The sequence below is a fragment of the Dermacentor variabilis genome, chromosome 10 (assembly GCF_050947875.1).
Source record: "Dermacentor variabilis isolate Ectoservices chromosome 10, ASM5094787v1, whole genome shotgun sequence".
Lineage (NCBI taxonomy): Eukaryota > Metazoa > Arthropoda > Arachnida > Ixodida > Ixodidae > Dermacentor > Dermacentor variabilis.
Genome location: NC_134577.1, coordinates 52,033,593 through 52,047,882, shown reverse-complemented (window position 1 = coordinate 52,047,882; position 14,290 = coordinate 52,033,593). Strand labels below are relative to the sequence as shown.

The 14,290-nt window shown below is 46.1% G+C and overlaps 1 protein-coding gene across 1 annotated transcript in view; it reads right to left on the bottom strand.

The window, feature by feature from the left end:
- Window positions 1-14,290, bottom strand: part of Plap (phospholipase A2 activator protein) — a 41,507-nt gene that overhangs the window by 18,614 nt on the left and 8,603 nt on the right. Inside the window, exons 4-5 of the mRNA XM_075672721.1 lie at window positions 9,198-9,516; window positions 6,786-6,949 (exon numbers count right to left, since the gene is read on the bottom strand). Of these exons, the coding sequence (XP_075528836.1) occupies window positions 6,786-6,949; window positions 9,198-9,516 (483 nt within the window). The remainder of the gene's footprint in view (window positions 1-6,785; window positions 6,950-9,197; window positions 9,517-14,290) is intronic.

The window sequence follows — 14,290 nt, the reverse complement described above, 5'->3', positions numbered from 1 at the left end:
AATGTCTTCAAAAGAAAAAAGCATAAGTAATGTAGCAGTTTGATCAATGAAGTAATGACAACATGCACATTTGCTTAAATAGAGCAGGAACAAAGAAATAAGGGCTCACGGTAAGTGTAGTTTAACAATCAATGTGGCAACAACCTGCAACTCCTTGTTTCAAAGGTAGACATTTGGCAGATATCTACTTGGTTGGGAACTGGATTGAACAACAGAAACTCCAACCAAAATTTGTTTTAATTTTAAAAACCCAACCGGCTGCTTTTTCAGGGGCGAGATGGTGCGAGGCGTAGCAGTGCTTATATGCATGTTAATTAACGCTTTTACAGGTATGCGGACACTTTTTGCAGCCCTTGAGAGTAAACAGTGACAAATAATTGATGTTACCCAATGCCTTTTGGATGTACCAGGATTCCAAAACAAGCAGAAGAAAGGTGGTTGTTTTCCGTCTCCAAGATGACGCCACTGTCAGGAATAATTTGGTGGTAAAAAACTGGCAGTATTCTGCCACAGCACTGCATTCTTGTATTGACGTATTTGATCAGGGAAGTATTTAATCTCGCCAATATATGATGCACGGCATTGGTGCAACTAATCTCTTACACAATGCTCTGTGCTTTTCGATAGGACAGTGGTCTTATAGACGAGGGAGGAGGCATCCGAGCTTAGAGAGGCTTGTTAGAGCTGTCAACTCCTGCCCCTTGCAGCACATAGGCTAATGTCTCACTGACCCTTCAAATGCACGGCACTGAGCATGAGGGGCCACACAACACTCTTAGTTATAACCAATAATGCAGCATGCCAAACATTGCAGTAAGAAGTGTACAGTCAAACCTCGATATATCGAACACGGATATATCGAATTATTGCGTATATCGAACACTTTCTATATCACCTAGAAAATTGCATGCATTTTAAATTATTTCCAATAGGGTCGGACATAAGATGGATATATCGAACTCCACCACCCCAGATCATGTGTGCCCTGTTGACAGGCGATGAGCATTCCCGCAACACCCTCGAAGATAGCGGTGGAGCAATAGGTGTTCGCAACTGCTGCGCACTATAGCCGAACACATCGACCGCGCTGAGCGCGCCATTTGAACGTAGAGGCGTAAACACGCGGTGGCCGTGGCTAGTTTGACCAAGTTCAACAATGTCAATGACGCATTGCATTTGCCACACTGACTCTTCCTCAGTGCCGCACTTTGCGCCTGCCACACCTCATGAGAACTGGTGGTTTGATCCGCAAAGATGCGCGACAGCGCGCGCTCGTGCAACACCCTCTAGATGAAGGGTGTTGGCTCACTGGGCTCTCTCATAGACGGCTTAATTTGCAGATGCCCCTTGGTTATTCACAGTGTTTCAAAATGCTCTGACTGACGGATGTTGAGATCACAGCAGAAGTAGCAGCCAAACAAAGACGCTGCCAAGGTTGATCCCGCAAGCGCTGATGTTGCACCGCTCTCGACTTCAACTGAGGCTGTAGCTGCTTTAGCCCTTCTACGCCGCTAGTGCGGCGCAAAAGAGGGCGGCGGCCTATCGCTTGTGGATCATTTAGTCTATGTTGAGAAGTCCGTGCTTAAGCACGTAGCTGCCAATAAGAAGCAGGCTACACTACTGCAGTACTTTCAGCTAAATCAATAAATACTTTCTGTGAGGCTTCAAGTGAGTATTGATTGCACCACAATTGGGGCGCAATCGGCGATCCTCATTCGGAGCGCCTGTTCCGTTGCACCACGTGCAATTGGCCTAGACCGTGCCAACTTCGCGCGGCTGACGAGGTCGGCGTGGCCTATGCTAATTACAATTAGCGCAATCGACTGCGTGCTCCCGGCTGATGAAGTCGGCGTGGCCTATGCTAATTGCATGCGGCGCAATCGACTGCGCGCTCCTGGCTGATGAAGTCGGCGTGGCCTAGGCCAATTGCATGCAGCGCAATCGACCCCGCACTCCCGGCTGATGAAGTCGGCATGGCCTGGGCCAATTACACGCTGCGCATTCGAACGCGCACTTCAAACAATGGTCCCCAAGCACCCTTAGTTCACCGACTGATTTGCAGAAGCTTTTGACGCGTTTTGTACCTTAATTTATATATAGAATTCTGGCTGTATCGAACTATTTTGCAATCACGGAACTGTTCGATATATTCAGGTTTGAGTGTATGTGGCCCATGGAACACACACTAAAGTTCACAGTGCTGTGGCTGCTCATTGTGTCCCATATATTGTTAAACCTGCATTGTTGCAAGCAGGTTCGACTGGACTCCTTGTGGGTGGAAAGCACAAAGGCTACACAGCAGAGAGGCCCACTCGGAAAAGGTGAACCAACAAATCCATCCAGCAGAAACATTCAGCTACCCGACATTGAGCCTCTTCGATTTTCGGAGTTCCGGGAGCCCGTTACTGGCAGCCAGACAGCAGCCAGCTAGTTCTGGTCCCGACAGAAATGTATGTGGACTGGTATCCCAAAATAACCCGAAGTTTGCAAAATCGAATGCTAAGACGGCTGGTTGCGGGATCAACATAAACATGCTATCAGCAGTCAATGAGGATGGAGTGCAGTCAGCATAATCAGCCCATTTATGCATTGCCAGCTTGAAAATATACAGTTCCGTTTGAGGATACAATCACTTTTACGATATATCATACGACTCGGCAGAGGACAAACGCTGAGCACCTCACTTTGCACAGTGCAGCAAACGGCCTCCAATGTGTCCAATGTCAAGATGCGAAATCGTGCCTAAGTAACGTATCCCCGGAAGTTATTGCCCAAGGATGCCTGCTCGCAGCAATTATGTCGCCCACAGGCGACATTGATGACTTGGCAGTTTGTCATCATTTGACAAGACAGAAAAGCAGGATATCAAGTACATCTTTTACGCATAAAATTTTGTACCGACCTGCCTAAGTTGGCACATGAAAATGCATACCACCTGTGACCAGCGAGAAGTTTCACACGAAAAACAATATTGGTCATGATCATGAGAGCAATAAGCTAATGTACGTGTGGCCATTACTCAACCAGTACATTCTTTTAACATCGATGGCCTAGTTAGAACACATTTTTGAGAGTTTTACAGTACACAAAACACTCATGAGAGGGTGTCGATAGTTGATGGAAGCGCCGCTGTTCCATTCGCGGTGGCACCCTCAGAACGGCGGCGCTTGCGGGGAGCATCGGTAGTTCATGGAAGAGCAGACACCACTCGCGGGTTTCTCTTTGCCTGTTGCGCTTAGCTTTCTTGACGAAAGGCATTGGTTTGACACGTTCCACTTGACTGCCGGCTACGTGCTACTTCTATGCTTCCTCAGTCGTCATGAGTGCTCCAGGCCCACTAATCATTCGGCACTGATTCACAGCAGCATTCAAGAGGGCTGCCATCCTTTACACCGAAGATACAAATCCGTGCGCAGCGGGCCGCAAGTTCCATGTTTCTGAACGGGTGGTACGAGAGTGGCGACTGCAGCGAAGCGAAATTTTCACCTGTGACGGCAAGTGAGGAATTTCCGACGTGCCGAAGTCTGGATGCTTTCCGGAGCTGTAGGCTAAGCTTGCGGCCTACGTCGCTGAAATGCGCGATCGGTCCCTGCCAGTGAAGTGCGACATGGTCATGAAACAAGCCAGGATCTTCGCCTTTTAAGGACCTGCTCCACCATGAGTATGAGTGGCTGGCAGCAGAAGACCGCGAAATTACGCCAACCGGACCTGTCAAAGGAGCCTCCCTGACGGCTGCGTGTGGTTGGGTGCATTTGGCATGGGCTGCTGTTCCACAAGATGTCGTGGTGCAGTCGTTTGCCAAATGTGAAATTTCGCGGGACGATGACGCACTGTGGGACTGTAGCAACGATGACAGCACTAATGAAGATGAGTAGTCCAGTGACCGTGTCAGCTATTAATAAATTTTCGTCATCGAATGCTCCCTCGGGTATGCTCTCTTTTTTTTTTTTCCTGTCGCACGATATGGGGGGGTCGACTTGCATTCGAGTCGACTTAAAAGCGTGTAAATACGGTAATTATTATAACCGGGTTGCATGAAAAAACCAAAACAGGAGGATGGCAGAGCTGATGTGAGAAAACTATAATGGCGGGTAGGCCCAGTGCCCACCACCTTCCTCCATCCGGCTGCTGATTGTGTTCACTCGTTTAACAGCTTCCTGGGCGCTGCGATTGCGTGTAAAAAGCTGCGGCTGTCGGCGTTAAAGAATGGCACTGCTATAACAACTGTAAAGAGGGGTCACAGGTGGCAAGCGACATGCAAGCACCACCGAGGCATCGCTTTGATGGCCTCAAAAGCGGCCCTATAAAAATTGGGAGAAGGCTGCCACGGCAGCCTGTCAGCTTGAGAAATCCAGAAGAAACGTTGAGGAAAGACCACCACAAGCATCTAGCCATGTACTTTTCACTGGCTTGCACGAGAAAACCATATGTCCCTTGGCCTCGTGTGCTTTAAGCAAAGCTTGCCGACATCCTTCTGCAAGACATCCAGGCGCTCCACGTAGTGCAGTGGAAGGTTCCTCATGAAAATGAAGCCCTGGAGGGATTGAATCATCTGCTGGGCCTCCTGCGAGTACAACTTCAAGGCAGCTTGCCCTACCGCGTCATCGCTGCCATCGTCAACATCCAATGCAAGCACGTTTGCAACGATCGCCTCATCGGTTAGAAGCACTTGCTTTTCAAATCTATAGCCGTGCACTTTCTTTTCATTGGCAACGTTGTGCATTGCCAATGATCAGCGGGCGGATCAGCCCTCTTCCGTTTCAGCGATGAGTCAAACGAACCTGAGAAACCACATGGCCAGGAATGATTTCGAAGCAACCAATAAACACGAACGTAGCAATTAAGCTGCTTGCACAACTGTGCTGAACGAGGAGCCAGTGAGCAACATGCGAGCAATCTGGGAGCAGCGCAGTTTGCATGCTCCATTCGTGTTTCGGAGGGTGGCACAACATAGAGCTATGGGCACAGCCCATACACGTTCAGATGGGTGGGAGCCTTGAAGGGCACTGGGAGAGAGGTGCGCGAAGAAGGCTGGAAAATGAGCATGTGGCAGTGGTTGGAGCAGTGGGCCATCGTGTTCATTTTCTCATTTTCTTTTTTTATTTTCAAGTATTTCGAATTTCACTACCTTTCGGCTTGGACACCCAGCAGCCAAACTTCATTGCTATAACTAATAATGCGGCATCGGGGCATTGTAGTAGGCGGGCTATTTCGCCACGGAAAACATGCAAAAGTTGACTGTTCAGTAGCTTCTCATTGTTATAACTGATATATTGTTAAAGCCGGTATCGTTCTAAGTGGGTTCGAATGTAAATAGCTGCGCGCTGCAGCAGCTTCACCGCAATACTCGCCTGCCCGTTTCATTTGTAAGCGCCGGCACGCACTCAGTTTCTCATTTCAATGCTAGCAAACCTCCTCCGGGGTCCTCGCACGCAGCATTCACAGCTATCACTGCCAATCCTATTGTTATAAGCATCTTCGCCTATCTGTTTCACAGCATGCGGTGCCATCGGAATCTTAGAACATGCTTTTAATAGGCAATAACCAAAACGTGACGCCGTTCCCTGCTGCAGACTGATCATATACATTTTCTGGCCGTTAGACCCCATATGAACAAGAAAAGGGGCGAGAAGCACGCAACTGAGAACAGTATATAGGCATATATAGTATATAGGTATATTTTGGTACCAGCAAACCTCCGGCCGGGTCGTCGTACCTCACATTCACAGCTATCGCCGCCAAACCTATTCCGATAAACGTCTTCACCTATCTGTTTTACGCTGCATGGTACTAGTGCGTTGTGCCATTGGTAGCACACTGAATGCTTTTAGTAGGCGATAATCCAAATGCGCTGCCGCTCGCTGCCTGCAGATGGCACAATGCGGGCATCACGTTTCACTTCGGTGACGTCCGGCGTCGCCCACCAGCTCGCTTTAGCTTCTGTTTCCCCATTGCCCTCTTAAAACACGTCTCCGGCCGCTGCAGCACCACCAGCTCGATGTGCGTTTGGCATCTCGGGCCGCAGCAATCCGCGCGACGCTTTTCATTACGCAGATGTCAACAATAGGAGAGTGTCAATTTTTTTTAGTTACTTCAAATCTTATGTTTTCCCACTTAGTAGGTTTTTTCCTTGGTTTTCTTTTTTTTTTTTTTCAAGACGCATGAAGGAGGTTTTACTGTATATGTGTGAGGTGTGAAAAGGGATACTACCAGAGAAAGATTAAATGAAAATGTACCGAAATGTCTGTGAATGAGCGTCTACAACTTGCGCGGAACACGATGCATGTAGCATGCTCGCGTGAGAGTGCGGCGTACTGTTCACAGCCGGGAAGAAGCCTTCACAGGACACGCACACACTCACACACACAAAAAAATAACACAAACAATGGTTCACTGCCACTCGTATCACATCGCCTCACAAGGCTCGGTGCGCTAGAATCTCAGAAAATAATGCTAGAAGTAAGGAAATACGAAGATAACCGTAGCCAGTTGGCTGAGTGGGGCTAAAGTCCTGAAGCGCTCATCACCTCTTTTTGTCATCTGCTAGCCAGAGAACTTCCAGACAGCAGCCAGACCAAAATTTCACTGGTTGGTTCTGGCAGCCCATGGGTAGCCAGAACTGTCTAGCCCGAGTAAAGCGAACAGAACATGCAGCGGAAGTGCGTAATGCAGTGGGCGGAGCAACCAGAGAGAAACGAAGATGCTCTGGCTGCTTCTGGCAGCCCATAGGTAGCCACAAGTGGAAAATCAGAGGCTCACTGAAAAGAGAAGCCAGACTGAGTCACCTCTATCCAGGAGGGCTTCTTTGCCAGGCAGTTCGTTGATCTTGAGGTCACCAAGCTCCTGAGCTGGCAGTGCTGACTTAGAGACTTCCTCCTCGAATGCCTTCTGCTGCTCGGGCGGTGCCTGAAGCTCACCGTGCCTCGTGAACACTCGCGCAATGCCATCACTGCGTACAAGCAATTAGAAGAGATTTAAACAAGCACACAGAGTAGCAGATAATTCTTAATAACAAGGTCATGCATATCAGCACAAATTGAAATGTGAACACCAAAAATACTGCAATGCATTATTTTTTTTTTAATTTCACCATATGTAATACCCATGTCACACTGGAAATTTTAATGTCATTAGATTCGAATGACCTTCGATACAATGAATACCATTCAACATGTGGTAGTTCTACACAGGAAAGATTAATGTCATTTGGCCATGATATCCATGGTGATCATTGCAAAAAAAATTGGTGAGAAAAGTAGAGCAAGGTATGTGTAGAATGTCTGCAAAGTTGATCTATTTATTTTAATATAAATATGGGGCACCGCTTCACTGAAATAACATGCATATAAAACATTGAATTCCAGAATGTCCGGCCACTATAAGCCAAAACAAGGCTCAGCCAGCTTAGTAGCCATAGCCAATAAATCGAAAACGAACAATATGATTGACATAGCCACGCTGAACAACTCTTAGTTGCAGTGGGCAAGGCAGTTAGTTGATGTGTGCTTTGCATTGCGAGCAAAGTATACTAATCAGAAGAAGAGGCTTGATCGTCAAATAGATGAATGTTTACAGTATGACCAACTAGTAAAGCAATGGCTGCCACATGCCACCAAATTGGAGAGTAAAAAGATTTTGCGAGAGCCTGCCATACAGCTTTTCTCTAGTTAAAATAACAGACGCCTTAAACCTTGCAAATTAATTACCTCTTCACATGGATGCTTCTCAAATTACAAATGCTCAATGTCATATTTTGCCTTGTCTCTAGCTTAGAGGGTATACATTTGCTTCGAGTGCGAAGCCGAACGAGCTTCTCGAACTCATTCGACTGTGGAAGCAATTCGATTCTGATGGTATTAAATATTGCTGTGTAGCAACCGAATAATGCCATGCAATGCTAATGCCATTCGATTCGAATGACATTAAAAACATCCACTGTGACAGGGGTATAACACTGACTCTATTGAAGCTCCAATACGTACCCTTGGGACTGCTCCGTACTTAGAAACCAGCTACATTACGATTACATATTCACTTCCATGTAACGGTGCATAAAATTCATTGCTGTTTGCATTTAAATTTACATTGAAGGTACATTGTATTACTTAATTACAGGGACCGTTTTGTGCCATGTTATCACCATTATCAAGTTATCGCTCACATTTTTTAGTGTTGCTGTCTATTCCACAGAAAAGAATCTAATCAACCAGACTGTGTGCACAATGCAAACAGTGTTGTACATAGTACTGGAATGCATGCAAGCACCAGCGATTATACTAGAATGTATGGAGATTCGTGTATAAATAGCGAACAGACTGTACCCGCGAGGCTATATTTAACGAATGAAGACTGTACTTGACTGCACAACTGCACGGCACGGGAACAAGCCGACGAATCGGAAGTACATCTCTCTTGCTACGGAACAAAGTAAAACAAGGACCTGCAGACATTCGGTTTGCAAGTTTTATTATTTCTCTAAACTTTCAATTCGTATATTGAAGCAGCAGATCAAACAAATAACTGCTGTTGCCTTGAATAATTCTAAAAGCAACGTGCCGCTATGAGCGACGTCACAGCACCGCCGTGCACATAGGTGAAGAGTTGACTGTTGGGCTAGTTGGTTGTCCATATTTGAAGTAGTAGCTTAGCGCAAATAAAACTCCCTGTGTCTTCCTTGTGTCCGTGGTTTTACTTGCGCTAAGCTACTACTTCAAATAAGCACGTAGGTGAACTTGTGTGACATACATCGACTCTGCGGCTGGGAGCACGGTGCCCGAAAGGAGAAGGGCAAATGGCATTTGGTTTGAAATTTAAGCTCTTTCTGTGGTGCACAGGGATGCAATGCTTGGCAGACACGATCGTTAGCACACACTGTATGCACTGCGCTTGTCAACTCAAAATGGCCAGACCTGGTGACGGGCCCTCTGATGTTGTTGCTAATCATGCACGACGCAAAAATAGTGGTGTACATTCGGAACGTCTTGCCGTTATCCGTGTACACAAGTTAGATTCGTTCGATTCATAACTCGCAGTTTTGGCACTGCCTTGTTCTTCAACATCCTGGCAATGCGACAATAGCAATCTGCCACTCGCCATTTAAAAGAACTTCAAAGCAAAATAATAAAAAGGAAAGAAACGGTAAGCACTTCAAGCAACTCAAACAACTCAAGAAACTCAAGCACTGCAAGAACCCTCACCTTGATCCAGCAATGATGTCTCCATTTGCTAGACATGCTACTGACCACACCGACTGCGCTGGCAGCCGCAGAGTTTGGATACAATCCCCGCCACAGGACCAGACGCGCACAGTCCGGTCTTCACCGCACGTCACAAACTCTTCCGTGCCACTAGGAAAGTCGGGGAGTGCACAGACGGAGTAGACGAAACTGGTATGTCCCATGTACACGCGTAGGCAGTCTCCAGTGGCTGTCCAGTGGCGGATGGTGCAGTCATTGGAGCTTGACAGAAATTCCATCTTGGAAAGTACGGCTAGGCTGCGGACGCAGTCTTCGTGACCTGTGATAATGCAGGAAGAGGGAAACAATTACACAATTTGACAATAACTCACGGAAGTTTTACTGTACTTAATGAATCTAGGCCGACTGCTTTTATAAAAAAACATGAGTTACGAAACTACCAGGTAGGCTTTGATTTGAGTATTTCGTTAGGAGTTGGGACGTGAAAAATGGTGCGCCAGTATCGCCTACACCAGGGGACAGAACAGTAACCATCACTATCCGGTGCTGCGGCAGCACAGTACTACAGCTCATTATAACGATATGCCATTTTCATGGGTGGGACTGCCCAAAGTGATTTTGGCACAATTTTTGGAGCAAATAAAGTTGCATTTTGGGGCACACAAAATTGCATTATGGGGCAACTTCAAGCAGACTAAATTTCATTTTAGAGCAATTCATAGCAGATCAAATTTATTTTGGAGCAGGCCAATCTGAATTTTGGTAGAATAATGGAATATGGCAGCACACTTCGAAAACATGATGGAACACAGAATAGACCAACATGAGTGCTGTACTACAACTCTCTTAAAGGGCCCCTCAACAGGCGCCATAGCAAATTTTGTTTACACGCTGAAAGTTGGTATGTGTCCTCTAAGGAGCATTCTGCCGCAAACATTTTTCAAATCTGCTCATTATAAGTCGAGATAAAAATAATTCAGCACCGCAAACCCATGATTTCAGGCGGCAAGCTCCACCGATAAGTGAGACACTCTCTCCACTTGCCCCAGCTAGCCTCCGCAAACGAAATTCCTTCCCTGCATTCTCCCATACCGGACCTCGAGGATCGCGTGACGCATACGTCACGTGGTCTGCCTTCATTTTTTTTTATCTCCTTGCTTCTTTGTGGTGTGGCGCACTTCCACTGATGGCATCACACGCGAGCTGTCGTGACTGTCTCATTTCGCGCACGATTTTGCATGCTGTGTTCAAGTTAGCACTATACTAGCACTAGCACTATACTAGACTAGCACTATAAGTTAGTGCTACACGAATACCGAGACAGACATAAGTGGAACACAGAGCATGATTCCGCACTGGAACATGGTAGAAAATTACAGTTTCGGTGTCTGCACGCTGGACTGCACGGCGTGGGAACAAGCAGACAAAATGGAAGTACATCTCTCTTGCTGCGGTGCGAAGTAAAACAAAAACATGCAGACATTCGGTTCGTGTGTCTTATTATTTCGCTAAGCTTTGATTCGTCTATTGAAGCAACATATTACACAAACAAGAGATGCTGCCCAGAATAATTATTGAAGTCACGTGTCACCACAAGCGACGTCACAGCAACCACATGTACGTAGGCGCACTAGCACGTGTGCATCATTCTCTGGCTTGGAGCGTGGCACCGCAAAGAGAAGGGAAAACCGCGTTCGGTTTGAAATTTCAGATGTTCCCGCGGCCCAGGCGGTGTAATATCTTGCAGACACGATCGTTATCATGCATCGTATGCTCTGGACTTGTCAGCTCAAAATGGCCAGACAAGGTGAGAGGCCCTTTAAGCAACGTTTTAAGCAGAATTTTGAAGCAGACTACCCCGATACTGAAACTGTCTAGTGCCTGCAAATTTTTGTAACAGTGCCTGTAGATTTTTTTATTAGTGGCAGCAATCCCAAAAACCTGCATTCTGCAATAGCAAGTCTAAAATTTCTACAAGTAACACCAGACATTTCTTCATCAATAAATTTTTTTTAATGTCTCGACAGTCTAGGTGTAGTGCCTGGGAATGTGCGTCACCAACAGACCGTGCGAAGAAGCCAGAGTTATGAACTACTGTGGTTTACTGAAAGCAATTCCTACACAATAGAAATAGTTTCACCTTACCGCAAGCCAATCAGAAGACGGGATGATAGAAGCGCGCTTTGCAGCTATAGTGTACTAGAATATGGAAGAGTGGGTCAAGCAGCGGCATTGTGCCTTCTTTCTTATAAAGCCGAAAACATCGGTGGCACCACTATCAAACCATATAGTGCTACACTGACACTCACGACGATAGCAGGAATGTTTTTATGCAGTCCAGTCGATGCGGTAACAATTTCTGGGTCACCATATGTCACCGCACACCCAGAGAGCCGCAATCAACGATGGGCTGGTATAATGTAAAACTATTCCAATCTGTTTATGTTCCAAATCAATCACTAACCCTCCGCAATAGGTCAAAATGGCCCAGGCCTGAATAGTTTTACATTACAACGGCCTTGGGGACAGAGATGCCTGCCCGCTGAACCTGCAGCAGTGTGCGCCTCCCTAATGCAGGATTCTTTCGCCTTCCATGAAATCAAAGCTTTGGCCGGCACTTCGCTGCCATAATGTAATTACTGCTGTACCGTCATGAACAAATGAAATGCAAATAAAAAATCACAAAGCAGAACACTTTTCTTAAGTAATAACTTGCTAGCATGATCTCACGCTGCTGCTTATCCAGTTGACAAAGATTGCATAGGGCTCCCCACACTAAGCTTGAAGCCAAAATTATGCTGACATTACATATTGATAAAAAGAGATAGGAAAAAATATGTTCTACTTGGCCCCAACTTGTGTAATTACCATATAGTAGCCACATACTTTATATCATTTTCTTTCTAGGTATGGGTTTATGAGGTAGTTTCCCTCTATGCAAGAAATAATCACATGAAGGTACTATCAACATAAATTCAAATGCAAACCAGTCTGAGACTACTCCAATGCATTATTTCGTTTCCAGTTCAGGGGAAACTGAAAAAATTTGTAACAGTGGCTTAATTCAGACTTTGAAACATACACATGGCACTACTTCATGTTTAGAAACTAGCTACCTGTCAAGTCCAATTTTTCGGGCTCCCTAGGGGCCGTGAAAATATCAGAAAAAATGAATGCATGCGCTTTACTGCCCCAAAAGCGCTAATCGTGACAGGCACACCCTAAATAGCTCTGAAGGCCTGCCAGTACACTTATTAGGCGTATCGTAGCTCATAATTCGACAGAAGATGGTGGGTGCCTGCATGTATAATTAAGAACTACATACACTGTCCAGTGACAGTTTCCCCTTATTAACACTCTTTGTATGCTGCACCACAATACGTTGCATATGCTTGATCGTGTAACACAGCTGTATTGTGGCGAAACTGACTTTCGGGATTTTGCATTATGCATTGTGGCTTGCTTTCTGCACATTGAAGCCATCAGTCAAGATCACAAAGGTGGAGTCGACACCATTGCTGACAGCGGCAAATTCCTTCGATGAAAATAATGGCCCCTAAGAGCGAGAAGCTTGGCAGCGAACGTTTGAAGCAGCTAGGCCTAGCAATCCCGCAGTGGCAGCTGCCAGCGAATCAGCATGCGATATAATCTGGCAGTGACCTTGATTAATGTTTTTTCCAACCTGCAGTCATGGCATGAAAGTTTAGAAAATTAGACGGCGAAAGTTTTGCATCCAAAATTTCAGACATTCTTATACACTGATCCTATGGGGTACATGGTGATTCCGCGAAGGCATCCAAATTATTGGGCATGCTCGAAAAATCAGTCATTGACTGTAATCATAAAAGGAGTTCATTGTGGCATGCTTTTCTATTTTTCTATTTCTTTTCTATTTTCTAGGTAGGGAGGGCCGCACCGCTAGATACAATCGCCCTGGTCATTCCGACAGCAGCGACGAAGGCCAGGAGTGTCCACACGCGCACCGGCCACTTGCCGAAAGCGTCAAGAAGTCCAGTGTCGTAAGTGTGAAAATTACGAAAACTGCGGGAGGCAGTGTGGCGCGGGGTGCGGAATGTGAATCGTTGCACTCTTTATAGGAGAACGAGTCTGCTAGCCCATTTGTGGCACTGCCGGACCACATGCTGAAACCGTTGCGGTACAGCGTGCTGCAATTTCGGTCAGTTTTCTGTGTTTGGCGCAGTTTAGAGCAGGAATTGGCATTCGTATCAAAATGGTGCACTTGCTGCACGAGTCCCACCCCTGCATTCTGAAGTACACTGAATGCATTTAGTGCAGGTACAGTTATTGCCTTTCCTAAGTTCCCTTTTGGTGAGACACTGACACAATGGCACTGGGGAAATGGTGTCAGTAGACTGCAACCTACAGAGCCAGTTCAAGTGCATGGTTGGTGCTGGACATTGGTAATGAATGTTGCTTTTTGTGGCTGTAGTTGAGTAATATATTGGTCGCTTGCTTTCGAGGAATGTTTATTCCGACCTTCCCAATTTGGTGGGCCGGCTTAGAATTGAGGCCAGCATAGATTGGAGTAAATGTGGTATATTCCTAAGGTGCACAATGAACAATTAGGAAATCTCACGGGGGACCAGCTGTGGATTAATCCTGACAAACTATGGTTCCCCGATGCACACCTAAAGCAAGCGCTTCTGCATTCCACCTCTCAACCCCCTATAGCAATCCAAGTTTTAACGAATACTATGTTATTACAAATGAAGAGTGCAAAATGCTCGTAATTTTCATGGAGTCTATGGTGATGCATCTCACATAGAACAAACATGCCATGGCTCCAAGCTCCTTTAAAGCAAATGCACAAGTGCTTTCCAGTACCCTTGAAGGTAATCCTCTTCTTGGTACCCACTGCTTAGCGTGATCCTTAGTGGTGCATACCCCGGCTCAAACAGAAATAGAGGTTACACGAAGTTTGGCAAAAGAGCACGGAGGTTACCCTGTGGTGCTTCAAAAATTTTATTGCAAGGTGTTTCTCTGTCGGAAAATGGTAAATTTAGGTTCTTATGCAATTCTGGTTAGTGCTAGGTTCTTATTTCCGACTGGTACGCTATGAACACGAAAAAGCA